The sequence below is a fragment of the Apis cerana genome, linkage group LG11 (genome assembly GCF_029169275.1).
Source record: "Apis cerana isolate GH-2021 linkage group LG11, AcerK_1.0, whole genome shotgun sequence".
Classification (NCBI taxonomy): Eukaryota; Metazoa; Arthropoda; class Insecta; order Hymenoptera; family Apidae; genus Apis; species Apis cerana.
Genome location: NC_083862.1, coordinates 2,300,278 through 2,326,511, shown reverse-complemented (window position 1 = coordinate 2,326,511; position 26,234 = coordinate 2,300,278). Strand labels below are relative to the sequence as shown.

The 26,234-nt window shown below is 22.4% G+C and overlaps 7 protein-coding genes and 1 non-coding gene across 32 annotated transcripts; 6 read left to right on the top strand and 2 right to left on the bottom strand.

The window, feature by feature from the left end:
- Positions 1-1,129: 1,129 nt before the first annotated feature.
- LOC107997185 (THUMP domain-containing protein 1 homolog) lies at positions 1,130-2,870 on the top strand. Its single transcript, XM_017055618.3, has 5 exons — positions 1,130-1,328; positions 1,489-1,699; positions 1,771-1,923; positions 1,989-2,233; positions 2,330-2,870. The coding sequence occupies exons 2-5, from the start codon at positions 1,502-1,504 to the stop codon at positions 2,553-2,555; spliced, it is 822 nt and encodes a 273-aa protein (XP_016911107.1). The 5' UTR covers positions 1,130-1,328; positions 1,489-1,501; the 3' UTR covers positions 2,556-2,870.
- A 151-nt stretch (positions 2,871-3,021) lies between these two features.
- Trnaq-cug (transfer RNA glutamine (anticodon CUG)) lies at positions 3,022-3,093 on the top strand. Its single transcript has one exon. It is a non-coding gene; the product is annotated as a tRNA-Gln (tRNA).
- Positions 3,094-3,435: 342 nt separating this feature from the next.
- Positions 3,436-4,494, top strand: LOC107997189 (prefoldin subunit 4). Its single transcript, XM_017055620.3, has 4 exons — positions 3,436-3,648; positions 3,725-3,829; positions 3,924-4,040; positions 4,140-4,494. The coding sequence occupies exons 1-4, from the start codon at positions 3,610-3,612 to the stop codon at positions 4,290-4,292; spliced, it is 414 nt and encodes a 137-aa protein (XP_016911109.1). The 5' UTR covers positions 3,436-3,609; the 3' UTR covers positions 4,293-4,494.
- Positions 4,495-4,744: 250 nt separating this feature from the next.
- On the top strand, positions 4,745-8,579 carry LOC107997236 (SET and MYND domain-containing protein 4-like). 4 transcript variants are annotated; one of them, XM_062081340.1, is made up of 7 exons: positions 4,754-5,083; positions 5,479-5,671; positions 5,745-6,405; positions 6,470-6,756; positions 6,918-7,201; positions 7,338-7,815; positions 8,111-8,579. In XM_062081340.1, exons 2-7 carry the CDS (start codon positions 5,485-5,487, stop codon positions 8,116-8,118), a joined length of 1,905 nt encoding a protein of 634 aa, XP_061937324.1. In that variant the 5' UTR covers positions 4,754-5,083; positions 5,479-5,484; the 3' UTR covers positions 8,119-8,579. The 4 variants fall into 4 exon arrangements, with proteins under 4 accessions (XP_061937323.1, XP_061937324.1, XP_028522196.2 ...); XM_028666395.2 differs by lacking the exon at positions 4,754-5,083 and adding an exon at positions 5,162-5,345; XM_062081339.1 differs by having other exon boundaries at positions 4,745-5,083; positions 7,338-8,579.
- Positions 6,665-13,132, bottom strand: LOC107997161 (nuclear receptor coactivator 5). Of its 3 annotated transcripts, XR_009831795.1 has the most exons (7): positions 12,568-13,129; positions 11,270-12,050; positions 11,089-11,172; positions 10,813-11,012; positions 10,293-10,721; positions 6,878-7,086; positions 6,665-6,783 (listed from the first exon to the last, which is right to left on the bottom strand). XR_009831795.1 is itself a non-coding variant. In XM_062081338.1 (6 exons), the coding sequence occupies exons 1-6, from the start codon at positions 12,800-12,802 to the stop codon at positions 9,266-9,268; spliced, it is 1,932 nt and encodes a 643-aa protein (XP_061937322.1). In that variant the 5' UTR covers positions 12,803-13,132; the 3' UTR covers positions 8,152-9,265. The 3 variants fall into 3 exon arrangements, 2 of the variants coding, with proteins under 2 accessions (XP_061937322.1, XP_061937321.1); XM_062081338.1 differs by lacking the exons at positions 6,665-6,783; positions 6,878-7,086 and adding an exon at positions 8,152-9,468 and having other exon boundaries at positions 12,568-13,132; XM_062081337.1 differs by lacking the exons at positions 6,665-6,783; positions 6,878-7,086 and adding an exon at positions 8,152-9,471.
- An 82-nt stretch (positions 13,133-13,214) lies between these two features.
- Positions 13,215-23,061, top strand: LOC107997227 (epsin-2). 20 transcript variants are annotated; one of them, XM_062081362.1, is made up of 18 exons: positions 13,215-13,353; positions 13,474-13,597; positions 13,842-13,936; positions 14,674-14,724; positions 15,887-16,003; positions 17,216-17,308; positions 17,396-17,654; positions 17,783-17,982; positions 18,060-18,114; positions 18,254-18,416; positions 18,502-18,631; positions 18,722-18,754; positions 18,865-18,949; positions 19,048-19,187; positions 19,253-19,547; positions 19,649-19,825; positions 20,071-20,091; positions 20,552-20,690. In XM_062081362.1, the coding sequence occupies exons 5-17, from the start codon at positions 15,980-15,982 to the stop codon at positions 20,085-20,087; spliced, it is 1,671 nt and encodes a 556-aa protein (XP_061937346.1). In that variant the 5' UTR covers positions 13,215-13,353; positions 13,474-13,597; positions 13,842-13,936; positions 14,674-14,724; positions 15,887-15,979; the 3' UTR covers positions 20,088-20,091; positions 20,552-20,690. The 20 variants fall into 20 exon arrangements, with proteins under 20 accessions (XP_061937346.1, XP_061937330.1, XP_061937329.1 ...); XM_062081353.1 differs by lacking the exon at positions 20,071-20,091 and having other exon boundaries at positions 13,216-13,353; positions 19,253-19,319; positions 19,350-19,547; positions 20,552-23,061; XM_062081346.1 differs by lacking the exon at positions 20,071-20,091 and having other exon boundaries at positions 15,892-16,003; positions 18,060-18,108; positions 20,552-23,061.
- A 221-nt stretch (positions 23,062-23,282) lies between these two features.
- LOC107997229 (protein C10) lies at positions 23,283-23,920 on the bottom strand. Its single transcript, XM_017055681.3, has 3 exons — positions 23,781-23,920; positions 23,530-23,706; positions 23,283-23,448 (listed from the first exon to the last, which is right to left on the bottom strand). Exons 1-3 carry the CDS (start codon positions 23,818-23,820, stop codon positions 23,306-23,308), a joined length of 360 nt encoding a protein of 119 aa, XP_016911170.1. The 5' UTR covers positions 23,821-23,920; the 3' UTR covers positions 23,283-23,305.
- A 177-nt stretch (positions 23,921-24,097) lies between these two features.
- LOC107997228 (nudC domain-containing protein 3) lies at positions 24,098-25,959 on the top strand. The gene is made up of 4 exons (XM_017055680.3): positions 24,098-24,629; positions 24,717-25,308; positions 25,371-25,559; positions 25,635-25,959. Exons 1-4 carry the CDS (start codon positions 24,532-24,534, stop codon positions 25,725-25,727), a joined length of 972 nt encoding a protein of 323 aa, XP_016911169.1. The 5' UTR covers positions 24,098-24,531; the 3' UTR covers positions 25,728-25,959.
- Positions 25,960-26,234: the final 275 nt, after the last annotated feature.

Sequence of the window (26,234 nt, the reverse complement as noted above, 5' to 3'; positions counted from 1 at the left end):
AATATCAAAGATATCTCTTGAAAAACAGGATAAGGCAGAGTAAGAATTAGAGATTAGCGCTATTTTTCAAATATTTTTTTAAAAGATGTATTTTGACACTTAAAAAAGGAGTTGATTCGCTAATATACGCTAATAATTATATATAATATAATTTATCTATTTTTGAAAAAATGTTTTTAATATTTTTATATTTTTAAAAGATAGCACTAACGATTAATTCTTATTTTATCTTTATTTTTCTACTATTTGCTTTCTTTTATATATTAGTTATAATATTCTGCTGAGATGACATTGATTTTTATTACATCTTTTTCTATTTATTAACGATAATTATTTATTTTCTTTATCTAATTTATTTTTGCATAACCATAGAAATACAGGACATAATTGAATATATCATATCTCTTTCAAAACTACAATATTTTTCGCATTATGTATAATTTTTGATGTAAAAAATACAGATATTCTCAATTTTAATTACAATAAACCTTTAAAATGATGATCTCGTAAAATATATTACATAAAAGTATATCTTTATAATTAAATAATTTAACATTAGTTCTTTGGGAATTATTGAAATACAAACTAAATTAGAAAACACAAATTAGAAAAATATTAAATCTTAAAAAACGTAAACATTAGAAATTAATTAATTTTCCTTTTTTTAATATACTTATTATATGATAATTAATATTGATTAATTAATATTAATTTAATAATAATTATTGTTAAAAAATTCGAGGAATTTTATTAACCTAAATCTCTTTTTTTCATTGTTATCTCGTTAAATAATTTTATGATTGATTGTTTTATAGATTTTATAGATTTTAGAATGTATGTTTATTTGTTTTAATATTTCCTATTAAAATAAATGCTGAAAATACAAAATCAAGTTCTGCGTTCTGTTGGTAACGATGTGAATGACATAAAAATGAAAATAGAATTCTAAAATCTTAAAAATTCAAGTCACAAAAATGCAATGCATGATTAATCTATTTTTATATCTAATCTGTAGTATTATTATGCATTGTTTGTTATATTATCCTATATTAAATTTGTAATATCATTTTTATTTTATTGTTTCTTTATCATTTATAGATAATTATTATAACTATTTTATCAACGAATAAGAATAAATGACGCAACAAGAGTTTGGTTTAAGATATTAAGCTGATACAAAAATATATTAAGTGTGTTTATATCATTATTTATAACTTCAATTTCATATGATTATAATTTAATTTTAAACAAAAAATAAACTCAATTTTTAAAAAGTATAATTAATGCTATATTTTAAATAAATACATGAAAATATTTTAACAAAGAATGTGAGTATATTTGAAATATAAAATTTAATGCTAAAATATTTATATTTTAAGCAATTATATTGATCGATATAATTATATTGTATCGATATAATTCTCTCTTATTATTTATAATAAAAGATAAATATGTATTATTATAAATAAAATAAAATTTATGATACAGAAATTTTTAAAAAATGAATGTTCAAAAACGAAAAAAAAATTATTTTCATAATCATGGAAATAATAAAAAAAAACGTAAACAATTTAATTTGGAACCAGGTATGAAAGGTTTTTTATGCACATGTAATTTTTCTGAAAAGGAATGTGTACGTGATGCTTATAAAATACTTAATGAATTTGCTGATGAGATTTATGGATTAGATTCTATAAAGGTATAGTGGAATTTAACAATAATATAAATACATATAAAAATACAAATCTATCAAATTCTTTTTAATTTAAGGATTCTGACAATGAAAATATTAAAGTTTCTGATATAAAAAAAGATGAAACAAATTATAACGATAATGAAGATGACATCTCAGTTGTTTTAAATAAAGAAATTAATGAATTAAAAGCAGAATATTCAAAACCAATAAATGCCAGAAGATTTCAGGTAAATTTTTTATATACATTTTTATTTTTCTTTAAAATTTGAAATGGTTATAATTTTTCTATCAGGTAATTGACACTGGTGTTAAAAATATAGTTTTTATAAGGAGTTCTTTGACAAATCCATTAGAATTGGTTACTAAAATTATCACTGAATTATATAATACAAAACAGCAACGTACAAGATATTTGTTAAGATTACTTCCAATTGAAGTTATTTGTAAAGCAAATATGAATGATATCAAATCAAAAGCAGATGCAATGCTTGAAAAATATTTTGCACAGGAACCAAAAACATTTAGTATTGTATTTAAGTATGTTTTTTAATATATAAATTATTTATAACTTTATTATCCTTTAATATAAATGTTTTAATTATGCTTTAATATAATAATTTAATTTCATTACAGTCGTCACAGTAATAATAATATATATAGAGATGAAATCATTGAAGACTTAGCAGAAATAATAAACAAAAAGAATCCTGGAAATAAAGCAGATCTAAAAAATCCAGAACTTGCTGTAATAGTGGAAATGGTTCGTGGTGTCTGTCTTATGTCTGTTGCTCCTAATTATTATAAATTCAAAAAATATAATTTGTTAGAAATATGTAATACAAAAGAATCCATAAAATAGAAAAAGAAAAAAGAAAGATAAAATTTGAAGAAATATGTATTACAAAAGACAAAAATTTAATAAGAGAAATAAATTATGGTAATGAAGATCCAAATAATTAATATAAATTAAATTAATATTGTTTTATAAATTTATTATTTTAACAAATACAAATAAAATACTATATTATATTTATTAATAATATGTATAATTTTTAAAATTTAATTAATGTTTTATAATTTGTTTTATGTAAATTAAAAAATCAATATATAAATATTTATAATATAATATATACATCTTTGCAATTAATATATCAATAAATATTTTTATTCTTGAGTTTTTCACTTTTTAATAATAAAATCTTTTATAATAAAACCTATATTGAACAAAAATTATTAAAAATAAAAAAGATATTTGTAATATTTTAGTTTAAAAATTATGTTTTGTATTGATGTACAAATATTTTATATTAAAATTATTTTCACAAGGTCCCATGGTGTAATGGTTAGCACTCTGGACTCTGAATCCAGCGATCCGAGTTCAAATCTCGGTGGGACCTTTGGTTTTTTTTTTTTTATATTAATATTTATAATATATTAAATTAAGTAATGATTTAAAGAATTATTGTATGTATTTTTTTATGCATTAATTCTTATATATTAATTATATTTATTGTAATAATAAATATTACATTACAAATATTGAAATAAAAATTTGATATAAAAATAATATAGATAATTAAATTAGAGAAATTTATAATTAAATTATATATATATTTTTTTTAAATTAATCAGATTCAAATAAAAATAATATAATTTAATGTATGACTATAATATGACTATAAGATGCAAAAACGTTTTAAAAAAGAACACACTTATTGATGCATTTTCAAGAATTAAATTCCTTTCTATTTCGTGTCTAAAAACATTAGCTTTATGAAGTAATGTTATAACTATTTGATGTCATTGTTTTAAAATTGTTACCTAAATAAATATATCGGTATATTAAATAAATATATTAATTAAATAAATATATCAAAATATTAAATACATATAATTAAAAACAAAATACGAAAATGTCAGCACGAAAAAATGTTCAAACTGGATTTCAACCGGTAAGGTTGGATACAAACCTTTTTAATTAATGTAATATATAACAAACATTTAAATCTAACCTATTTTGCATTATAGGATTCCGATGTTTATATTACATATGAAGATCAACAAAAAATTAATAAATTTGCAAGGCAAAATGCTAAAATGGATGACTTAAAAGAAGAATCAAAAATTAAACAAGTATTAATGAATTTAATGTTTTTCAATGAATTTAATTTATGTTACTTATAACCTTATTTAGATATATTTATATACATCGATATATATTTTACAGAATGAATTAAAGAATTTAGAAGATGCATGTGACGAAATATCTCTTTTAGATGAAGATGCAAAAATTCCATATCACATTGGTGAAGTTTTTATTTATGAAGATTTAGAAAGGACACAGGTATAAAATTTAATAATAATTATTATCTTGTATATTCTGAAATGATATATGATATATATAATATTATACATCTTTCTTTATTTTTGTTTATTTTTCTAGAATTACTTAGATGAAATTAAAGAGAAGAAAAAAAAGGAAATCTCAAATTTGGAAAGTAAATGTATCGATTTAAAAAATGTCATAACTGACTTAAAAACAAAATTATATGCAAAGTTTGGTAGCCGTATAAATTTAGAAGCAGAAGAGGATTAATTTAGTCAGATGTCCATATAATGCTTTCTATAATATGAAATAAAATTTTAATATTATTATTGTCTCATATTTTCTAATGCATATAATATATCTAAGTTTATATACTTCTCATTCATCATATATATAGAAATCATATGTATCCATATGTTAATTAATTGTTATTGTATAATAAACAACTAATAAATTATAATTTTTCATATTATTTCTATCTTTTTAAAATATTAATTTAATACTATAATATACTAATTATTAATTATACTATTTATAGCATTCATAACATCCTAAATTGAAAAAAATTAATTTTACAAATTACATATTATATTTTCAATTATTATTTATACAAATATTAACATTCATATATAAATACATATATTTATTTAATTAAGATTGCATTTTAATTTCAACATTCTACTAACTTTATATTTGGATTGTTGCCAAATTGTTTTCATTATGAAATGCTCATGTAACAGTTAGTTCTAACATCTAACATTTATATTGATTAAACAATTATAAACTTTGAGTTTTTTTATAATTTTTTCTATTATTATATAATATTTTGATTATGCTATTTATAAATATTTCTACAAATAGTGCTTATAAATATACTAACATTAATATAAAATAATATATTAAAATAATATAATTAATAATATAAAATAAAAGATTTAAAATGCAATAAACATATTATAAAATATTTATTTTCTTGAATAATTTAATTTTTTCAAATTTTTGTTCTTTTAAAAGATAAAAATGATGAAAATAATCTATATATGAAATATAAAAAATAAAAAGTATGTCTGTAATTAATCTATGATTTATTTAATTCAACAAATGATATAAAATCTGGTTATATAGTCATATAGTTTCTGCTTCCCTCTATCAACTTACTTGAGATAATTTTAGTTTCACCTTTCAGTTTTACTTTAGCCAGTTACTTAGTTAACTACAGTTCATTCTTATCTACTATTCAAGAAGTATATGAATAAGTGTTTTTTTTAAATTAAAACATTCAATACATTCATTCATTCTTATATAAAAAAAAAATTATAAAATGTACTTATTATATTTATATTTTATTTATATATTTAATATTGTATTTAATGAAACATTTAAAATATTTTTAAATGTTACACACACACACACATAATATAAAATAAATTTTTTTTATATAATACAATTTTTCCAGAACAATATGGAAATAGCAAAGGAATTAGTATTAAATTTAAAACAAAGTAATTGTTCACATGCAGGATATGGTTTACAAAAAGAATGCGAAGCCCTTTTGGGTCACATTTTACAAAATGTAATAAAGTCTCAATTACCAGAATTAATTTTTGAAGTAAAAAATGAAGAAGATTCCATTCAATTTAGAGAAGAAGGTAATAAATATTTTCTTAATACTATAATTAAATATAAATAATTCATTTAGTTATCATAATTAAAAAATATTAGGAAATCAACATTTCGTAATGGGCGATGATAACGAAGCTATAAAATATTATACAATGAGTTTGGCATATGCAAATAATAATGAACTTATGTCATATGCTTATGCCAATCGATCTGCTGCTTTGTATAGAAAACAATTATTTAAAGAATGTTTGATAGATATTGATGCTGCTTTAAATCTTGGATATCCAGAAGAAAAAAGAAAAAAATTAAAAGAGAGAGGAATTAAGGCAATTGAAGAAATTAAAAAAAAATTGAAACTTACAAATAATGATCATATTGATTCAGAAACATTTACAAATATGTGTTTATCAGAAAATATAAATAATGAATCAGAAAGATCTTTTACTGTAAAATATAGAAATGGTGAAACAAAACTTTCAGATATAAATAAAAATTTTAACATTAATGACAAAAAAGATACAATGCATAGTTTGAACAAAATATCTAAAAATAATGAAGAAAAACAGCCAAGATACTTAGCAGATGAAGGTCCTTTAAAATTAATTTATGGTCCAAGTAAAGAAGCTCCAGGAATCAGTGATGGTATCAGCATTTCTTTTTCTGAAAAATATGGACGTCATTTAGTAGTTACAAAAGAATTTAAACCAGGAGATATAATTACTATTGAAGATCCATATGCATATGTTATTTACACACAAAGGTATACAATCTGATAATATTAATCTACATAAATATTTATATAAACAAAATATCATAAATTACAGATATTATACTCATTGTCATCATTGTTTATCAAGAAGCTATAATTTAATTCCTTGTTTACATTGCCCTGTGGCTCAATACTGTTCAGAAAAATGTAGAATATTAGCTTGGGAAATGGCTCATGATATAGAATGTCCAATTATGGCATTAATTGGAAATTTACTTCATGTTGATAAAGATAAGATACGAATGCTTACCAAAATTATTAGATTTCTGATCATAGTAACATCAAAAGGTAAAAATATCAATGAATTGCGAGCTGACATGAAATTAGCTGAATCTAATCCAGGTAAAGAATAGAATTCATATTTTATTGCTAAAATAAAAGAATATAAGATAAAATTTGAATTGTAAAAAAGAATAAAAAAATTACAAAAAAAAAACATTATAATAATATCATAATAACATACGGTTCATTTTTAGATTTTATAAAATATCTTTCTTTTGTAGATAATAGAACTGCAGGATTTACAGATGAAGACATATTGGATAGTACCAGTGCACGATCTGCTTTGAGTCTTGCTACCAATATGACAATGAGACCACTCATTGGAATCAGTGCCTTTGCTTGTATTTCAGCTCTCGCGGCTATCCTTTTAGCCACACAGACTAATTTCTTCTGCAATAAATATGAAGTGAACCAATTAAAAGACATTAACAATTATTCAGACATTATATTTTGTAGCAGCATCATGTTTCGTGCATGTGTTATAATGTCTTCCAATTGTTTTTCAGTAATTTATTTAATACATAATATATAATATAGATTATAAAATATATTTAAAAAATAATTTAACAAGCAATTTAACAAAATAAAGGATAAAAATTATATTAGAACAGTTTTATATTATAATTAATTTATTTTTTTAGGTGCAACAAGAACCAGGGATTAAAATAGGTTCAGGATTATATGTAACGAATAGTTTATATAATCATTCTTGTGCACCAAATACATTTCGTCATTTCGAGGGGCTGACAATGATTACCCGCGCTTTAAAACCACTATATCCTGGAGATCAAATATTCACAAGTTATGGTGCTGCATATGCATATATGACAAGATCTGAAAGAAGAGAAAAAATAATGCAAGACTATTTTTTTGAATGCGATTGTATCGCATGTGAATTTGATTGGCCTATATATGAAAAAATTTTGCAAAATCACATTGGTTCTATTAGTAAAAATAAAGAGCTTGTAGGAAAATTGAAACCTTATAAAGAAAGGTTGGCGAAAAATATGTACGATATTGATGCAGTAAAGTCGGTTCTTGGTATATTATATAATGAAGTATCCCAGCCATGTGAAGAAATCATTCATGCGGAACAATACCTGAAGAGTTATTATTTAGGTAAATTTAAGTAAAGTTATTATGAATTTGCTTATATTAATTTATATTTATAGCTTTGCTTACCTGTGAATATTTAACATTATGCTTTATATCCTGCAAACCACTTTTATTTAAATATTTTCACTTTGAATACTTACTTCTTGCTTATTAATCTAAAAAGACTGCCTTCATAGCTTAAATTGTTTTGTGAAAATTATATATTAATTGCTTGACTGCAAGGGTATGTAAAAAATTAATATTAGATACTTGAAATTCAGATTCAATTTTATGAATATTATTATTTTCTTGTTTTTAGATCCATAAACATCAATTAAATTATCAATGAAAGACATAAAATATTCCTAAAAACATTTTATTGAAGTTATACATGATATTTATCTAATTCCTAAAAAAATGTGCATAGCTTCTTATACACGATACATTTGTGTAAATATCCAAACTAATTAAAAACATGTAACATAGATAATGAAATTCATTAATGAAAAAATTTAAAAATCTATATCATATTTTCAATAATGCAATAGAAAAATTGATATATTATGTATTTTACATCATTTACTGTAAAAATCAAATGCTTTACTCACATATACAATATATTTTTACATTAAAGCATATGAGGCTTGTAAATTTACCGAAATGAATTTTTGTTGATCTTATTTTATAATATATTATAAAATATTAAATTATTTTATAATATAAACTAATTAAATGTCACATTGTAATCTTATGATATTAATAAAAACTATAAAAGCAATAAAGATAAACATGGCAATTAATTAAAATTATGATAATGAACTTTAAATGTTAAGCCAAATATAATGAATTATTTAGTCAAATTGTCAATTACTATAAATCAGTATGTTACATATTCAAGTATTTTTTATCAGAAGAAACTATAATTAATAAAGTTGAATGTATGATTATACATTAAATTTGTTAATATTTAAGGTATATTTAATCCTTGTCTAGCTTTATAATAATAAAAAAGAATAAGTATGGAAGAAATATAGAACTAATAATAAAAAACATTACACTTCTCTAATATTTTGTTTCTTTATCATTTACATAATATGAAATATACTGAACTAAAATATTTTTTCCTAAGAATGAAAAAATTGAACAAATATCTGTATAAACAAGTATTAGTATACCTACTTTTGTAAATCACGTAAACAACGTTTATAGAATTTGTGAATCATTCTACATTTAAAATATATCTTTTTGATACAAATAAAAGCATACTAACACTTTATTAGAAAAATATTCCAATTATTGCAATTGAATGCAATCCTACCAGAATTCTGATTTCTTATCAAATGTTATCATAAAATTGTCATTTCATTAAATCAAGAGTAACTACTTCAGAGTCAGAGAGAGTATAAATATGAGAAAAATAAAGGAGATCCAAATCCCCAATTATTCATTATATGATAAATAAAATTGAAATGAATTAAAATCGGCCGATATTCGAAAAAGCAGCGAACAGAGGTGTTGTAGTTGTGGTCGGTTGCCGATCGCCGATGCTTTTGAGTAAATTGCCTTGCAAGAGACTGTCAAGTGCCTTTTGAACTGTTGGATCGTTTAGCAGAGGCGATGGTGAAACTCCCGTAGTAGTAGTAGTAGTAGTAGTGGATGCTGTTGTCGCAGTTGATGCTGCTGGCATAATATGATGTACTCATGAAGTTAGCAGTTGTAATACCAGCAATATATATATTCGAAGTTCGTTCGCTTTGATCACTGGATTGTATAGACGACACAATAACACTACACGCACGAAGAACTCGATCAGAAACCCAAAGCGTACGAAGTTCGTTTATGTTTTTAAATCACTCGTGTTCAATATTTGCATTAAAATTTTACCTGGTATTGTCTAAAAAATTCTTAGACATAATTTGCGGTTTTTTATCAACATCAAATTGCTTCTAAAGTTCTTCATTAGTAATTTATGTACGCGATTTAAAATTATATTTTCTTTAGACATGTTCATGAAAGATACATAAACATATCCAAACAGAAAAATAATAGATAGGCGATCTAAAATCCGTAAGATACACCTATAACGACCTTAATAAGAATGCAAAAAACTGCAACAGGTCATTTTCATTACGTAAAAAGCGCGATATGGTTTTTAATATTCTTTTTGCATAATGAATAAACTAATAATAGTATTTTTAAAGCAAATGAAACTACATATATATTGCAGTAAAAACTCATACTACTGCATTTATAGTATATATATTTTTTTAATTTCTTACCAAAGGAATTTTTGTTAATAATATAATTATTTTTTAAAATTACTGGAATGAAAACTGATGATTGATTTTATAAACTTATCTATACTTTTATAAATTGTATATTAAGATAATTTATAAAAAATATTATAATGATAGAAATTTGATATAAAATTACTAATATTAAATCTTTAATATTATGTACATTATGTTTAAATCTAAATAGTAAATTTTCATAAATTTTACCTGTTCCCCAAGTAGCTGGTGGAACGGGTGCTGGTGTTGAAGTTGGAGCTGGTACTGGACTTGGTGCTGGTGCAGATGAAGTTGTTTTATTACTGTTTAAGATATTAAGTATCCTAGATTGTAATTCTGCTTGTTTTGGGTCACTGACTGTTATCGTAGTTGTTGTAGTTGGTAAATCTTTTACATCTCCTAATTCAACTTGCACTTGTTCTTCACGTTTAATTTCGAGATATTTTATAACTCGATCATATTGTAATACTGTTAATTGATGATTATCAGCCAACATATTTAAAAGAACTTGAATAGCATCAGGATGTCGTTCATTTGCAAAAGGTGTATTCAATGGAACTGATCGTCCACCAGCTTTGTAATTAGCAAAATCGCGCGATATTAAATTAATAGCATCTTCAACCAACATATTTCTATGTTCTATAAGAAAAATAAAGTTATATTAATATAACTCAGAAATTAAAATTATGTAATTCAGAAAAATTTTAATAATATTATTAGAAATCTTTACCTTGAGGTAAACCATGAAGAATATTTAAAGTTAAGGAATGATGTTCTTGATTAATAGGTGTCACTACAACTGCATATAAACATCCACGACTTGCAATATTTCCTAGAACTCTACTTAAGAGGACATCTTCATTTGGAAATAATAAATCAACTGTTAATCCAATTTTTTTTAACCTCATTTCAATACTCTCAGCATATTCTCTATTTGAAAAAATAAATTTTAAATTATTAATAAAAAAAAAAACTAAAATAAATTATTTTGATATTTATAACTTACGTTAAAACTTTGTTAACAACAATGATTTCACAATCATTTTTTTCAGTTGATACATTTGAATATTCATTTGATGTACTTGTATTACTGTGTTAAGAAGGTATAAAACAAAAATGTTAATTTAATAAATAAAAATATAATATTAACATAGAAAAAGAAAATTTTGAAAAATATTTTAACTTACTTAAAACTCATGTTCATATCTCTAGAAGTAGAGTTTTTAAAATCTTCATAACGATTATTGCTATCATTGAATGAATCTCTATTAAAATTATTGCCTCTTAATCTATCTCCTTGTTTATGATCCCAATCTCTACCACTTTTATCATCTAAACGTGGACCTCTATTAATAGGGCTACGATCTCTGAAGTTATTTCCACCTGAATTATCTCTATTTTTATTTCGATTTTTTCCACCTCTGGTACCTCTTGGTCGACCACTCCCTCCATTATTCATACCTCCCCCACTACCACTTTGATTCTGATTATTTGTATTACGATTTTGATTTCCACTAGGTCTATTTTGATTTCCAGCTGGTCCAAATTGATTACCTCTGCTTTGATTAAACTGATCAGTACCACCTCTATTTGGATTATTTGGATTAAAATTATTATTTCCTTTAGATTGCATTACATTGTTAAATTGTTCATTTCCATTATTTCGACTTTGATTTCCAAATTGATCATTTATATTATCTCTATTCTGATTTCCATCTGCAAATTGATCATTTCCTCCTCGAATTTGCATATTATTACCTTTTTGATTGTCATTCAATTGTGGATCACAACTAAAATTTTGGTTTGCATTAAAATTTGAATTTCCTCCATAACTTTGATTTCCATTATTAAAAGGATCATTTCCAGTATTAAAATGATTATTGCCAGAATTAAATTGATTATTAGGTCCTCCTAATTGTTTTCCTGCACCTCCACTAGATTGATTATCTTTTTTTGCTGGCCTAACATCTATTTAAAAAATATATAAATAAAAATGTTTAAGAAACATATATAAAATATATATTATTATTATTATATATTAATATAATATAAATTATTATAATAATAAATAAATAACTGAAACTGAATTACAGATCAATTATAAAATTATGAATTTGATTATTTTGGATTATTTATATTTCATAATAACATAATCGATTTTAATAAATTTTATACATGTATATTATTTATTTAGATTTACAAAAAATGTTTTAAATTTTTTTTTTGATTTAAAAAAAAAAGTTAAAAATCATAATGTTTTTTTTTTTACAATTCAAACCAACAATTTATTAAAAATTTTTTTTATATATTATTTAATAAACTAAACTAATTCTAACATCTAAAAAAAATTCAAATAATTTGATACAATTTCAAAAAAGCTATTTTATTTGATTTTCATTATGAACTACTGTATAAAAATATATTATAATATAAATATGTTTAAAAATATATTACATTATTATATATAAAAATAAAATAAAAATACCTATTCTTCTGCCTTTGAACATTGCACCATCTTCATTTTGAATAGCCTTTTGAGCAGATTGTTCTTCTTCAAATTGAACAAAGCCAAATCCACGATTTATTGAAGAACCAACAACGGTTCCGTATTTTGAAAAATGTTCTTCCAATTCAAGTTTAGTCATATCATCAGTTTGTAAGTGACCCACAAATATACGGCTACTTACAGTAGCAGGATCTTTTAAAAGTCTTATATTCATTTTGAAATGATGTATTTATAACAATGTAATTCTTTTCAGGAAAAAATACTTAAAGAATGATAATATCAATTTCACTCTCAATAATAAAAACTGAGGTTATGTTAGAATACTGACATTTACTTCTTCATGTATTTCATTTAAATATATTTCAATCAACATAAGAATAATGATAATGTATATAATGAATTATTTTTGTTCACTTTTTGCTCTATTTCTAATTATAATAAGATAATAATATTGATAAAATAACGTTCGTTTCAAAACAGAATTGTTCAATCAACAATTGAAACATTTCGTACGATGGCGTGCGCATGCTAGATTTATTTAAGTACGTTCTATTTTTGTACTTATGGAAAAACATTAAACCTTTTGTACGTTTTCAATTATTAAATATTGAATATGCTTCCAATCGATGAGTTATGCGTATAGAAAATCGAACTTTGAAAATGCACCTTAGGATTATATAAAGAGAGACAACTCTCCATTGACAAATTCCTTGTTTCAATAAAAAGTTACAGTACGTTAGTATTATCACATTACTCGTCAAACAGGTATGCATTTATTGATAAACAGATTGAAATACATTTTGTTTTATGAAACAAATCGAATGTTAAATCTGTTTTGGGATGACCACAGACTGACAAAATATTAAAGAAGAAAATATTTTTCAGCGCCATCTTGCCTCGTAATTCTAATTCGTCAGTGCCTGTGAATGGACTTGTCATAAGTGTTTTATATTATTTTGTTTCTTATTTCCGTTAAAATTAGTATATTAAATTTCCAGTCTATATTACGGTAAGTTAAAATGTTCTACAAACTTGCAATTAAATTTAGCAGATTGTCATTAATACATAAGTACAAATGGTATAATCCGTAGAATTGGAATACGTGTTTGATTTCATTTCGATAGTATATAATAGTATATAATATATAATAGTTCTTAGATAAGTATTTTAATCGTAATGTGTTTTTTTATTAATTCGTTTCCTCTATTTTATTCTATGTTAACCTATATATGAAACGGATTGAAAAAATGCAGTATTACAAAGTCACGCCCGAGCATGAGAAAGTATAGATAGTTTCGAAATTGACATATCACGCATTTTCATGGATTAGCCTTGCACCTAAACCAATGTACGTATATCTATTATATTAGTTGTATTTAAAAGATAGCTGTAGTATACATATTTCATTTATAAATCTATCAGAAAAATTTAATTTAATATTTGTGTAATATATAATTATCATTTTTATACATTAATACACATATGTGTATCAATATCTGTTTATTTAAAATTTCAAATAATATAAAAAAGAATACATTAATGAGTTTTTTTTTATATGACATATAAGAAATCTTTTACATTTAAATAAAAAATAATAATATATTCAGCTATTATGCCAATTGTCTAAGTTTAATTTATAAGAAATTGTTATTATTATATTAATGATATTTTAGTTGTAATATCATATTTTTTTATTTTGTATTTTTGTATTTTATTTCTTATTTAATAAGATTTGTTATTATTTGTCTAAATTTATTAACAAATTATGAAGATAAAAATAGAAATCAATAGTTTCACGGTCATTATTAGACACAATATATATTAACTATCTTAAAGAAACCATATAATGATAATCCTAAGTATATACAATATAAAATTCTTTTAATATATATAATTAACTAATTATATTTAAATTTTAAATTTGAATTGAAAAATCATTCTGATATTACATAAAATTTTTAAACATATTGTTTTTATTTTCTTTATAGAAATCTATATTGTATATATATAATGATAAGATAAAATATAATGATAAAGTAAAATATAGTGATATTTAAGAAGATAAAAACTTTCTTCATTTTTCAGTTTATTAACAAGGCTTTTTGAAGAAAAATTTGAATTTTCCATTGTATCAATGTAAGTAATTTTATTTCTTTTCATTATTGCATGCAGCCTATTTTTTTTTTTTTAAGTAGTTTGGTTTAAATTCTTTCTTTCTTTTAATATAAGAATATTCTTCTTTATTTTATACTTTTTAAATTTCTTTTATTAAAAAGCTTGTAAAAATTATTATTAAAAAATAGAAAAAAAAAGAAATAAAAAGAAAATTTCTATTATTAACAAAATATATACTTCATATTTTCAAAATAATTTAATAAATATTACTAATATTGCACAAAAACTGCAAGTCTAATTTCTTCAAAAAAGCATGGGTTATTTAATTTAATAAATATTTAATTTAATAAATAAATGAAAATTTTAGAGTAAATTAAAGAATAATTAAAGAATAGATATAAATAAAATATTAAAGTTTTAGATATAAAACCATGCAAATATAAGTTTTTATTTAATTTTGATTAATTTAGAGTAATATTTTTTCATAATTGCATTTGTCTTTAAAGGAATTGAGTAAGTTCATAAATTCTTACTCTTATATTTTTTTTTTTTTTCATAAAATTGCTTTTTATAAAATGAAATATTTTAATATATGGTATAGTATCTTATAAATATAGTAACATTTTCCTCTTCAAAAGATATTTATTTCTTTTAAAGTAATCTTTTATTATATATATATTATTATTCTTTTATATTATTATTATAATAATAGCAATGTTAAATATTTATAGAGTAAAATGTTATTATTGTCAATATTTCTGTAACACTTCAGCTATATATATATATCCTGTATATAGAACTTAAAAAAAAACCATTTAAAGCTAAAAAAAAATATATTTTGTATATCAACCAATATGAGTTGTGCCTATTTAGTTTATAAGCAATTTTTGAATATGATATTTGTGTAAAGAACAAAATTTATAACATAGTATTATATATTAAACTGTAATATATATTTTTAATTTAGATTTATAAGTTTTTAATATATATTGCATTAGAAAAATAAAGAATGCAGTATTCTGTGCAATATTTATTTGCATAATAATTAATATATCATTGAATATTCACTTAAAATATTCTTAATTTAATTATATTATCATTTGTATATTAAATAAGAACTTATTCATCATTGACAGGTAAATGTAACAAATATTTCTTATTTATTTATTGTACTATGTAATAGTCTAGGATTTTGTTGTGATTCAAAAAGTGTTTGGGAGTTTTCTATATTTGTGGACAAGAAGTAGCTTCATCAACGACCCGAGCCATATTTCATATGCCAACAATGGCTATGCAGAAGGTAAATTTTATTAACTGACCACAGTTAACAAAATAACAATTGTTATAACTTTACTAATCAATTATATTATTAGAAAATGTTCAAAGAACAAATAATGTAGATAAATGTTTTGCAAACTACATTAATAATAATATACAGGGTGTTGATAAAGATTACTTGCTTTCAACCTTAAAAAGAAATAAAAAATAAATTATTATATAAAAGATAAAACTTCCTAAAATGCATAATCTTATTTAAAGTTTAACATATTTTTATAATTTAAAAATGTTATATATAATCACATATATAACATCCTGTATATATAAAAAGATACAAAAGTTATAGTGTTTAGTAATACAATTTTTGCACATAATTAAAATCATTCATGTTTTATTTTTTGCAAAATTATGTAATAATGATAAGTTCTGCACATTATGCAAGTCAGTATTGCATCAAATTATTTAAAAAAAATCATTAATGTTAAATTTATTATAAAAAATATTTTTAATGTTTCTTAAAAAGTTTTATAAATGATAAAAATTATGATAACTATTTTTTAGGAAAGATATTATGATAATATAAATATTATTTAATATATATGAATATTTATATATAATATATATAAAATGATACAGATTTAGTTGAAACCTTTTATCTTAAATACATATCTTAATTATATATTTATAGGCACATCTCAAAAAAATTAATCTGCTTTAGAGCTTTATGTACTTATAAAATATAATTTATCATGTTGCATTATTTTATAGTATTTTGTTTCATATATAATTTGCAAATTATGCAATAATATATCTAAAATAAAAGCACCACTAAGAAGGATTTCTTCACTTTTATATATCAATCATACTTTTACTTCAGCTACTTTCATTCATCTTACTAACCAAGTAGAAAGTAGTAATAATATGTTAATTTGGTAAAAGTAGAGTAATATTGTAAAATAATTTTCTGTTTTTTTTTTACTAATGCATATTTAGTCGCATGGCTTTGGTATCAAATAATTACCCATATTTATTATCAATTCAATATAAAAATGACTTTTGAATATAATATAATAAAATTTATATATATTATATTATATTTTTATTATATTGAAAATTTTTAATATATATCATATTTAGCAGATATAAATGTGAATGTATATGATAATAAGTATGGGCTTATTGAAAAAATATGAATGTTACTACCTGCTTATAATATATAGTGAAAATCTTTTAGATGAGAAGACAAGGCCAAGACGTCATGCAAGTGAATTTAGCAGGTATTAGGCGAGATATTGTTAATCTTGCCCATAATTATAGCAATGCTCAGGTAATTAAAATAATAATTTGTTATTAGACAGTTATTTATTACTATCATAATATACATATTAAAACAAAATGCTTATTATATATATAGAAAGCTGTACGTAAAGCCACTAGTAATGATCCTTGGGGTCCAAGCAGTACACTTATGGCAGAAATTGCTGATTTAACATATAATGTTGTGGCTTTCACTGAGATTATGCAAATGTTATGGAAAAGATTAAATGATCATGGCAAAAATTGGCGACACGTATACAAAGCCTTAGTTCTTCTAGAATATCTCATCAAAACAGGCACAGAAAAAGTTGCACAACAATGTAAAGAAAATATTTTTGCCATTCAAACATTAAAAGGTAAATATTTTTATATTTTAGATTTTACTATTTTTAAAATTTTTAAAAGTTTTAAAATTTAATATAAAATATTTATATCCTATATCTATTATCACTATATGTATATTTTTTAAATCCTCTTTATTTAGATTTTCAGTATATGGAAGGATCTAAAGATCAAGGAGTTAATGTTAGAGAAAAAGCAAAACAACTTGTGGCCTTATTAAAAGATGATGAAAGATTACGAAATGAAAGAGCTAGAGCATTGAAAGCAAAAGAAAGATTTGCACAATCAGTTAGTGGATTTGGTAGTGATGGATTAGATACTATGTCACCTGTAAGCAGTGATGTAAGTATATATTAATTTGAAGATCAAAAAATTCAATAATAGAAAATTTTTTAAAAGCAAAATATTTTGCTGTTTAGTTTCAAGATTGGGAACCATGTCGCTTAGGATCTGAAACTACTACTAGACGTACGAGTAAATACTTTAATTTAAATGTTTATATGTCATAATTTTTTGCTATTAATATTAATTTTTACATGTGTTGTTATATTTAATAATATAAATTTAATAATATAATAATTATAAATACATATATAATTTATATACTTTTTAGCTGAATTGGAAGCTGCAAGACCACAGACAGTAGGCGAGGAAGAACTACAGTTACAATTAGCTTTGGCAATGTCAAGAGAAGAAGCAGAACAAGAAGAACAAAGAAGACGTAGTGATGATGTCAGATTACAATTAGCTCTTAGTCAAAGTCAACAAGATTTTAAGTTAGTATAAATTATATAAGGTTTAATTTTTTTCTAATTATCATATAGTCTATTTTTTGTTTTTATCCAAAAAAATTAATTTCAGAGCACCTCAAACTGAGAAACAAAGTCATATGCTAGATTTGCTGGATGTAAATTTAGAAGAAGCATGTGGATATAATGTAAAAACTGATCCTTGGGGTATACCAATAACACCACCTCCACCCAGACCTCAAGTATGTTATTTTAAATTTAATTAAGTTTTTCTAATTTGCTTATTGCATGATAAATGTTGCATTATGTACCTTTTGCATGTTACATAATAGTCTTTGGATTTATCTCAATTTTATTTATATAAGGTATGTTTGAATATAATTATTAAATATTATGTTCATAAACTACAATATAAAAACTTATTAAAAGTAGAAGAAATTTGTATAAAATTTATATATTTTTATTTATTATATAGCCACAAAATGATCCATGGAGTGTTCCTACAACAAGTACTACATCACCTGCAATAGACCCATGGACTCCCGTACCACAAAGATCAAGTAAAATTTGTTTAAAAAAATTAATTTGATCATAAACTAAGCGATTTTACAATTTATTTTCTCTAGTGGCTTCATAATTAATTTATTATTAATTTCAGCTGCTACAATTGATTCATGGCGAGTACCTCCTTCATCGCCTGTAACAGTTACAACTTCACCTAGTACAGATCCATGGTCACCAATACCTTCTACTAGTGCTACTGCTATCACTACTGAAGTTGATACAAATAAAAAACAAGTAAGATATTTATTTTTTTTAAATTAATTTTATTATGATTATTTATATATGCATAATTCATTTAGGCTAGCCGAGATGGTATGACATCTGCTTCTCCATCTTTTAACAATTCTACCTTAACACAAAATATTGGTTTTGCGGCACAATCGCCGCAAAATATAGGTTTTAATTTGCCTACGACTTCAAGTGCTACATTCAATACAACTAATAATGACTTCAATGGAACTGGTCCTAGTCTTAACAATTTCCCTATCGGAAATCAAAACAATTCTGTAGCCAGTCCACTAAGCGATTTAGATGAATTCGATGTAATTACTAACAGAAATAAACCTGGATCTAGTCTGCAAACTACAAATAATGGTATTTATTAATGAATTATTAGAATTAAATTTATTTATAATTTATTTATATTTATATATTATAAATTATGTTAATGTCTTATATTTTTAAATCAATTGTAGCAAGTACACTATCACCAGATCCATTTGATTTGGGAGGCATAGCTGAAACTCTTCCCACTAGTACAGGAGCTGTTAAAAAAACACCACAATCGTTCCTTGGGGAGAATTCTGCTCTTGTTAATCTTGATAATCTTGTCAGTTCTTCTGCGATCAAATCAACAACGCCCACACCTGCAGGTAACTATTTATTTCAAATATAATTCTATATCATACATCATATAAAATTTAAAGACGTAATTTTAAAAAATGAAATATTGAAATCTATAGATCTATAGATATATCATTGTATGCATATATCATCGCTTAATAAGAGAATAAAATTTTTATAATTAGGTTAATTGTAATTTTAATCGAATATATTATGAATCTTATGAAAATAAAGAGTGTTATATTATTTGTAATATATTCTGTCTATAAAATAGCATTTCATTGGAAATAAATTCGTGAGTACTTTCAAGATGTACTTTCAACAATACTGCATGAATGCATGGTTTAATTATGATAATGAAATCATTTTATTCATTATATTTTACATGGATGTTATTTTCAGCAAAAAATAATATACATATTAGAAAAATTGTGATGATATTGTATATATTGTAAAAATGAAATTTTTATTTTTTTTCTTCGATTACAGTTTAATATGTTTTATATTTGTTTTCATATTTTTGTCATCAGATTTCAGTCAAGTTTTAATAAGTATTGTTAAAACAAATATATATGCTAAAAGCAAAAATTGTTATCTATAAATTTTTAATATTATTATTATTATAAATTATATTTTTGATTTGTTTATATGAATATTGATATACAATTAAAAAATTAAATACATGATATGAAATATAAAATATTAATCACTATAATTATAAAATAATGTAAATTAATGTAAACAAAAATTTACAGCAACAATGTCATATTCGGCAAATCCATTTGCGACGGCAACAACGCCACCTCGTCCTACAATTAATCAGATTCGACAAGATCCTTGGGCAGCGAATACAACTACTACAGCGAATCCGTTCCTTTCGTAGCTTGGTGATAATCGTTGAATGTGTCAGTCGAAAATCAAGAGCACTGTGGTTTAAAACGTATTCAAGATTTTTAACGATAACCCTGTACGGTATAAATTTCTCACTCGTTACGAAATAGTTTTACTTGAATATAAAAAATGATAAATAGATAACAAATGATATCTAATCAAAGTAAAATATTTATTATGAACATTTTAGTTTCCTTTCTTAATCAATGACAAAAGGAAGCTTAAAATATTAATATAATAACTAGTTTAATTCTTTTGGACTGATGATAAATAATGCAATAGATAACTATATTTGTAAACATTAACATTTATTTTTACATGTAATTGAAAATCTATAACTGATAACATTCATACGAAAATGTTAATGTCTGTTATAATTATATAATTTATATTTTATTACATATTAACGATGAAGGAAAAATTATCTAAAAAGAGAAGGTAATATATGATAAATAAAAAATTAAAAAAGAAATAATATTTCAATTTTGAATATTTAAACGCTTCCAAAGCATAATTAAATTTTATAAGAACTTTTTTCATTTATAATATATTTTTTAAGTGTATTTTGAATTGGTAATAGAAGATTATTGAATAAGATTTTCATTATGTTGTAGATTATAATTGATTAATTGATATCACGATTATTTCTTTTATTTTATATTTATGTACATGCTTTTCTATAGCTAACGAGATTATGAGACTGTCGTGATTTGCAGGAGTAAATTATATCGAACAGGGTTTTTCAATTTATGTTTTACGCTTAATGTGACATGCATTGATTGTGATTCATAAAAATATTGGTGTCATGGCATGCCTTTTATGACTAATACTCATCTTGCAAGAAAAATGCTAATAATATATGTCTTTGCTAATTCATTATTTTTTATTGTTTAACATCTTGATTACTTGCAGATGAAACAATTGTGTTATGGAGTTTATAGCTGCAAAATATTTATATCATATAATTATATCTTCTAATATTATTGAAGTACATATATATGTACAAGTTAAATTATTTATGAAATTTTATGCATTTGGTTTGGATAATTGAAGATATATGCATAGGCTTCATGCACTAAAGAAAACCAAACACAGCCGTAATTAATATGCATTTTTCTATAAATGGATAAATCGATGCGTTTTATTGTTTCATGAAGACTTATTAAAATATAATGCTTATGTTGGTTTCTATAAATATTCTAGAAATTTCTTAAAGAAATTCTTTAACGCGGTGTCTTTATTCGTTCGACTGTCAAACTTAATGAACCAACATGAAAATAAAGGGTAATGTGAAGTGCATTAGCTTTCTTTATACGCAAAACGATTTACAATTGTACCTTGATTTATATAAAAAAAAATTGTAAATATGTTAGCATATTGTTCCCCAACTGTCAAATCTTTTCCTTCAATATGTAGAATATTCTAAATAAAACTTAAAATTAGAAACTAATTATTTCTTAGTTTCTGAGGAAATTGCTGAGTTTATTATTTTATATATTGTGAATATTTTTCACGTTTATGACCATCATTGTGATTCCATAAAAAAAAAATATGAATCATTTCTTTAAGATGGTAGTTGTTAATCAATATATATTTATTAATAACTTTTAAAAAAACTACTTCGCTTTAATCTTAATATAAACTTCAGCATTTCCTTTTTAAGAATATTTATGCATTTTACAATTTTATATATGAAAACAATTTCATACGTTTATTGATTGGCAAAGGGGAACTTGTATTTGTCTGCTTATTCTAAGTAAATTAGATATGAGTTGCACGATTAAAATTCTGTTAAGTAAATTTTATTGCTTAAATAATTCCATTGTATTATTCTTTGTTGTATTAATAATTAATTTTGTTTTAATATGCATTTTCAACATATTCTTATATGATTGAAATTGTATAGTTAATTGCGTATTTCTCCAGATGTTCGCGTAAAAATGAAGTTAAAAATATAATAAAATTTAAATCAATTCAAAATTGAAAATATATTAATGATCTTATATTCACAGTTTTTATAGAAAAAGTACTGTGTCATATTTATTGAATGTGACATTTTAATATTATATGTTTTCAAATATTTTTTTCAATATACTCAATGAATAATATATATATATATATATATCAATGAAAATATTTTATTTTTTTATGTTATAATTTTATTTATGTGATATAATGTACAAACTTCATTTTTACGCGAACAATGGAATATTGTTTAGTTTTTAGAATTGGTGTAAGTGCAGAGAAAATTTAATGAACATTTATGAATGAAATTATATATTTTAGTAGATTATATTATTATCATTATTAATATTATTATTATTCAAATAAATGTAAAAATTTTTAATTTTTCTGATTAAATATTTAATTTGAAGATCCCTTGTATATTATATTATTTATATATTATCTTTTTTATATAATAAATTTTAATAATAATATATCAAAATAATTATAAAATGCTTTAAAATTGCAAAAACTTAAATGCATTTGGAATTATAAATTTGGAATTATGAAGTTATGAATTAAGTACTATGATTATAGCTTATAATAAATAATTTTTATGTTTTATAAAGAGGAAAAAAATACAAATTAAAATATTTGTATATTGAAAGTATATTTTAAAGAGAAGCTTCAGTTGAACAATTTATATGAGAGTTCAGAACTGGAGGAAGAAAATACGATCGAACTTGACTATGTAATTGTGCTACCTCAGGATCTTCTCTTTCTAGAGTTCTAAGTAATTTTACAAATTGAACTGTACCTATAAATAAAAATAGTAATAAATTATAATAAAAATTGTATTCATTTTGAAATGAAAATATATTTATATTTTATTTTCTACCTTCTCTACTTTCTGAAAAACCATAGTTCTTAATAACATCCATTTCAATTTGAACAACAATTGGAAAAACAAATTGCATCATTTTCAGCATTTCATTTCCAGAATTTTCTTTAGCTTCTGTAAGTTTTTGAGTATTTTCTGGAGTATTCAATGCTGTCAGAATATCGGTTAAAACAGCTGAAAGTCGTTTTATTTATTATAATTGAAAAAAATACTTATAATATAAATGCTAAATTGTGAAATTTAAATACCTTTTGCAATTTCTGGAGTAAAAATAGGCAGACCAGTCATTGTAAAGAGGTTTCATATAATTGAAATATAAGAGAATATAAATAATAATCCAATTCCAAATATATCGATTTGGTTGAAAGAATAGGTTAAAATTTGTAAAATTTTTACAATATAAAATTGTACAAAAAACTATTTTATTTTATAAATATGAATACATATTTATTTTTCTTTTATAATATTTTTCTTTTCATTTTTAAAACATATCGTATATAATTTGTTTGTCACTATTCTTGGAACATGTCAAAATATATAAATAATGTACTTAATTCAATGATTCAACGAAGAGGGCGCTTATGACGAATTTATGTCACTTGTCAACTTATTATTCAATTTCATGACATGAATCTAAAAAATAGAAAATCTGAAATTATAAAAGAAAGTATATATGTGTTAAAGTTTTTTTTTAGTTATTACACAATGGAAATTTATGTTATAAAGACGAAATATAGTTAATAGTTGTGAATTATAATATATTAATAAAATAAACAAAATTTCTAAATAATATATCTTAAAGAATACTTTCTATAACCTATTTAAGATAATAAGTTAATAATATACAAGTAATTTGTAAACGAAAGACAATCTGTTATTGAAAAATATATTCATTGACTTTTAATAAGTTAGTATATTTATTAATATTAAAATATTAATAAAAAAAACGATTATTGGAATCAAAACATCATTCAATAAATATTTGAAAAGAACTCCGTAATGTGTTCTGTTCACGATGAAGCATTTTTGCAAATTTTACAAGAAGAAAAAAATATTACAAACTTTTTAGATGCATTTTTCGGATTTTTATATAGATGGTAAGTATACAATATATTATAATATAAACTGAATATGAATATTATTTTTATAATATATAATTTATGATTATTATAATTTAATTATAGTACAGATTTTTATGTTGAATCGGGACCAGATCAAAAATTTGGTTTTCCAACTGATACAGTAGAAAAACTTGTTTTATATAGTTTTCATAAATGGAAGAACATTTCTAAATCTTCTAATAGAATAGATCTTCAGAACAGTCAAGATATTATTTCTCAAAATAATGATAAAAATCAAGATGAATCAATGACAGTAGAAGAAGATTCTCTTATTCCACAAGTTGATCACGAAGTAGAAATTGAAACATATAAAGAAAGTCAAATAACAAATCAACTTGGTCATTTACTTGAAAAAGACAAGACATCTGATAGTTACAATGGTGCAGTGAGAGAAAATTATACTTGGTCACAAACTATTAATGATATAGATGTGTTAGTAAAACTACCTAATTGTATAAGAACAGCAAAAGATTTAAGAATTCATATTAATTCAAAAGATATTAAAATAGAAGCTAGAACATCAAGGGTTGAACAGAATCAGGAAATAGAGGAATGTCGCTATTTTGTATGGACTACAATTCTTAAAGGAGAATTATGCTTTAAAATTCGGAAAGATGAGTCAATGTGGAGTATAGTACCTGGACAACATATTAATGTAAGTTAAAATATTTTAAATATGTTTATGTAAAATATATTATAATTTTATTTTATTCATAGATTCATCTTGAAAAAGCTTCTGAGAGATGGTGGGAAGCATTGATCATTGGTGAACCAAAAATTGATTTAACTAAAATAGATTGTTCAAGAAATTTGGATGAGATGGGATCAGAAGAACAAATGAAAGTTCAAGAATTGATGTGGAATCATCAACAAAAACTTCTTGGAAAACCAACTTCTGAACAGATTGTAAGCATATGAAAAGTTGTTTAATTTATAATTATACAATAATAATTATTGAAATATAAAATATTTTTTGCGCAGAAAATGGAAAAAGTATTGAGAAAAGCATGGGATGCAAAAGGATCTCCCTTTGAAGGTACTGAATATGATCCTTCAATAGTAAATTTCAACTGATATATTTTTATTACACATTTTTTATTTCATTAATTGTTATAAATTAATAAATAAAATTCTACATTAAGCTATGGAATTTTGTAGATATACGATCGTTTTTTATTTAATTGTAATTATATGTTAAATATTTTATTTTATAAATTAAAATTTGATTATTAATTGTTTATTTGTAATAAATATTTATTTCAAGAAAAATGTACTCTTCAATAAATATATTCTAATATTATGAATATTTATGCATACTTCATATTTTTAATGATGAAAATATAATTATATTATTACAATTTAGAAAAAAGAAATCAAAATCTTTATTATTGAAAAGTGTAAAAAAATTCTTGGTATGTATAATTGATATTTAATATTCGCAATTTTATGAACTCATATATATATATATATATATATAAATGTTTTTATTAATAAATATTTTTCAAATTTGTTGCATTTTATTTTTTTTAATTATATTTTATTTTTAATAGATATTATATACAATATTAATTAAATATAAAT

What these genes read in the sequence shown, in the direction of transcription:
- LOC107997236 (XM_062081339.1), top strand. Translation starts at nt 5,485, where the DNA reads ATGGAAATAGCAAAGGAATTAGTATTAAATTTAAAACAAAGTAATTGT. An exon ending in ATTAGCTGAATCTAATCCAG is followed by an intron (nt 6,757 to 6,917) that starts GTAAAGAATAGA and finishes TTTCTTTTGTAG; the next exon opens with ATAATAGAACTGCAGGATTT. An exon ending in TGTCTTCCAATTGTTTTTCA is followed by an intron (nt 7,202 to 7,337) that starts GTAATTTATTTA and finishes TTATTTTTTTAG; the next exon opens with GTGCAACAAGAACCAGGGAT.
- LOC107997227 (XM_062081344.1), top strand. Translation starts at nt 15,980, where the DNA reads ATGCCAACAATGGCTATGCAGAAG. An exon ending in CAACAATGGCTATGCAGAAG is followed by an intron (nt 16,004 to 17,215) that starts GTAAATTTTATT and finishes AAAATCTTTTAG; the next exon opens with ATGAGAAGACAAGGCCAAGA. An exon ending in AACTACTACTAGACGTACGA is followed by an intron (nt 18,115 to 18,253) that starts GTAAATACTTTA and finishes TATACTTTTTAG; the next exon opens with CTGAATTGGAAGCTGCAAGA.
- LOC107997161 (XM_062081337.1), bottom strand. Translation starts at nt 12,802, where the DNA reads ATGAATATAAGACTTTTAAAAGATCCTGCTACTGTAAGTAGCCGTATA. An exon ending in GATATGAACATGAGTTTTAA is followed by an intron (nt 11,173 to 11,269) that starts GTAAGTTAAAAT and finishes TTCTTAACACAG; the next exon opens with TAATACAAGTACATCAAATG. An exon ending in ACCAGCTACTTGGGGAACAG is followed by an intron (nt 9,472 to 10,292) that starts GTAAAATTTATG and finishes ATATTATGCCAG; the next exon opens with CAGCATCAACTGCGACAACA.
- LOC107997185 (XM_017055618.3), top strand. Translation starts at nt 1,502, where the DNA reads ATGAATGTTCAAAAACGAAAAAAAAATTATTTTCATAATCATGGAAAT. An exon ending in ATGGATTAGATTCTATAAAG is followed by an intron (nt 1,700 to 1,770) that starts GTATAGTGGAAT and finishes TTTTAATTTAAG; the next exon opens with GATTCTGACAATGAAAATAT. An exon ending in ACATTTAGTATTGTATTTAA is followed by an intron (nt 2,234 to 2,329) that starts GTATGTTTTTTA and finishes ATTTCATTACAG; the next exon opens with TCGTCACAGTAATAATAATA.
- LOC107997189 (XM_017055620.3), top strand. Translation starts at nt 3,610, where the DNA reads ATGTCAGCACGAAAAAATGTTCAAACTGGATTTCAACCG. An exon ending in TTCAAACTGGATTTCAACCG is followed by an intron (nt 3,649 to 3,724) that starts GTAAGGTTGGAT and finishes TTTGCATTATAG; the next exon opens with GATTCCGATGTTTATATTAC. An exon ending in AAGATTTAGAAAGGACACAG is followed by an intron (nt 4,041 to 4,139) that starts GTATAAAATTTA and finishes TTATTTTTCTAG; the next exon opens with AATTACTTAGATGAAATTAA.
- LOC107997228 (XM_017055680.3), top strand. Translation starts at nt 24,532, where the DNA reads ATGTGTTCTGTTCACGATGAAGCATTTTTGCAAATTTTACAAGAAGAA. An exon ending in TTCGGATTTTTATATAGATG is followed by an intron (nt 24,630 to 24,716) that starts GTAAGTATACAA and finishes ATTTAATTATAG; the next exon opens with TACAGATTTTTATGTTGAAT. An exon ending in AACCAACTTCTGAACAGATT is followed by an intron (nt 25,560 to 25,634) that starts GTAAGCATATGA and finishes TTTTTTGCGCAG; the next exon opens with AAAATGGAAAAAGTATTGAG.
- LOC107997229 (XM_017055681.3), bottom strand. Translation starts at nt 23,820, where the DNA reads ATGACTGGTCTGCCTATTTTTACTCCAGAAATTGCAAAAG. An exon ending in TACTCCAGAAATTGCAAAAG is followed by an intron (nt 23,707 to 23,780) that starts GTATTTAAATTT and finishes AACGACTTTCAG; the next exon opens with CTGTTTTAACCGATATTCTG. An exon ending in TTTTTCAGAAAGTAGAGAAG is followed by an intron (nt 23,449 to 23,529) that starts GTAGAAAATAAA and finishes TTTTATTTATAG; the next exon opens with GTACAGTTCAATTTGTAAAA.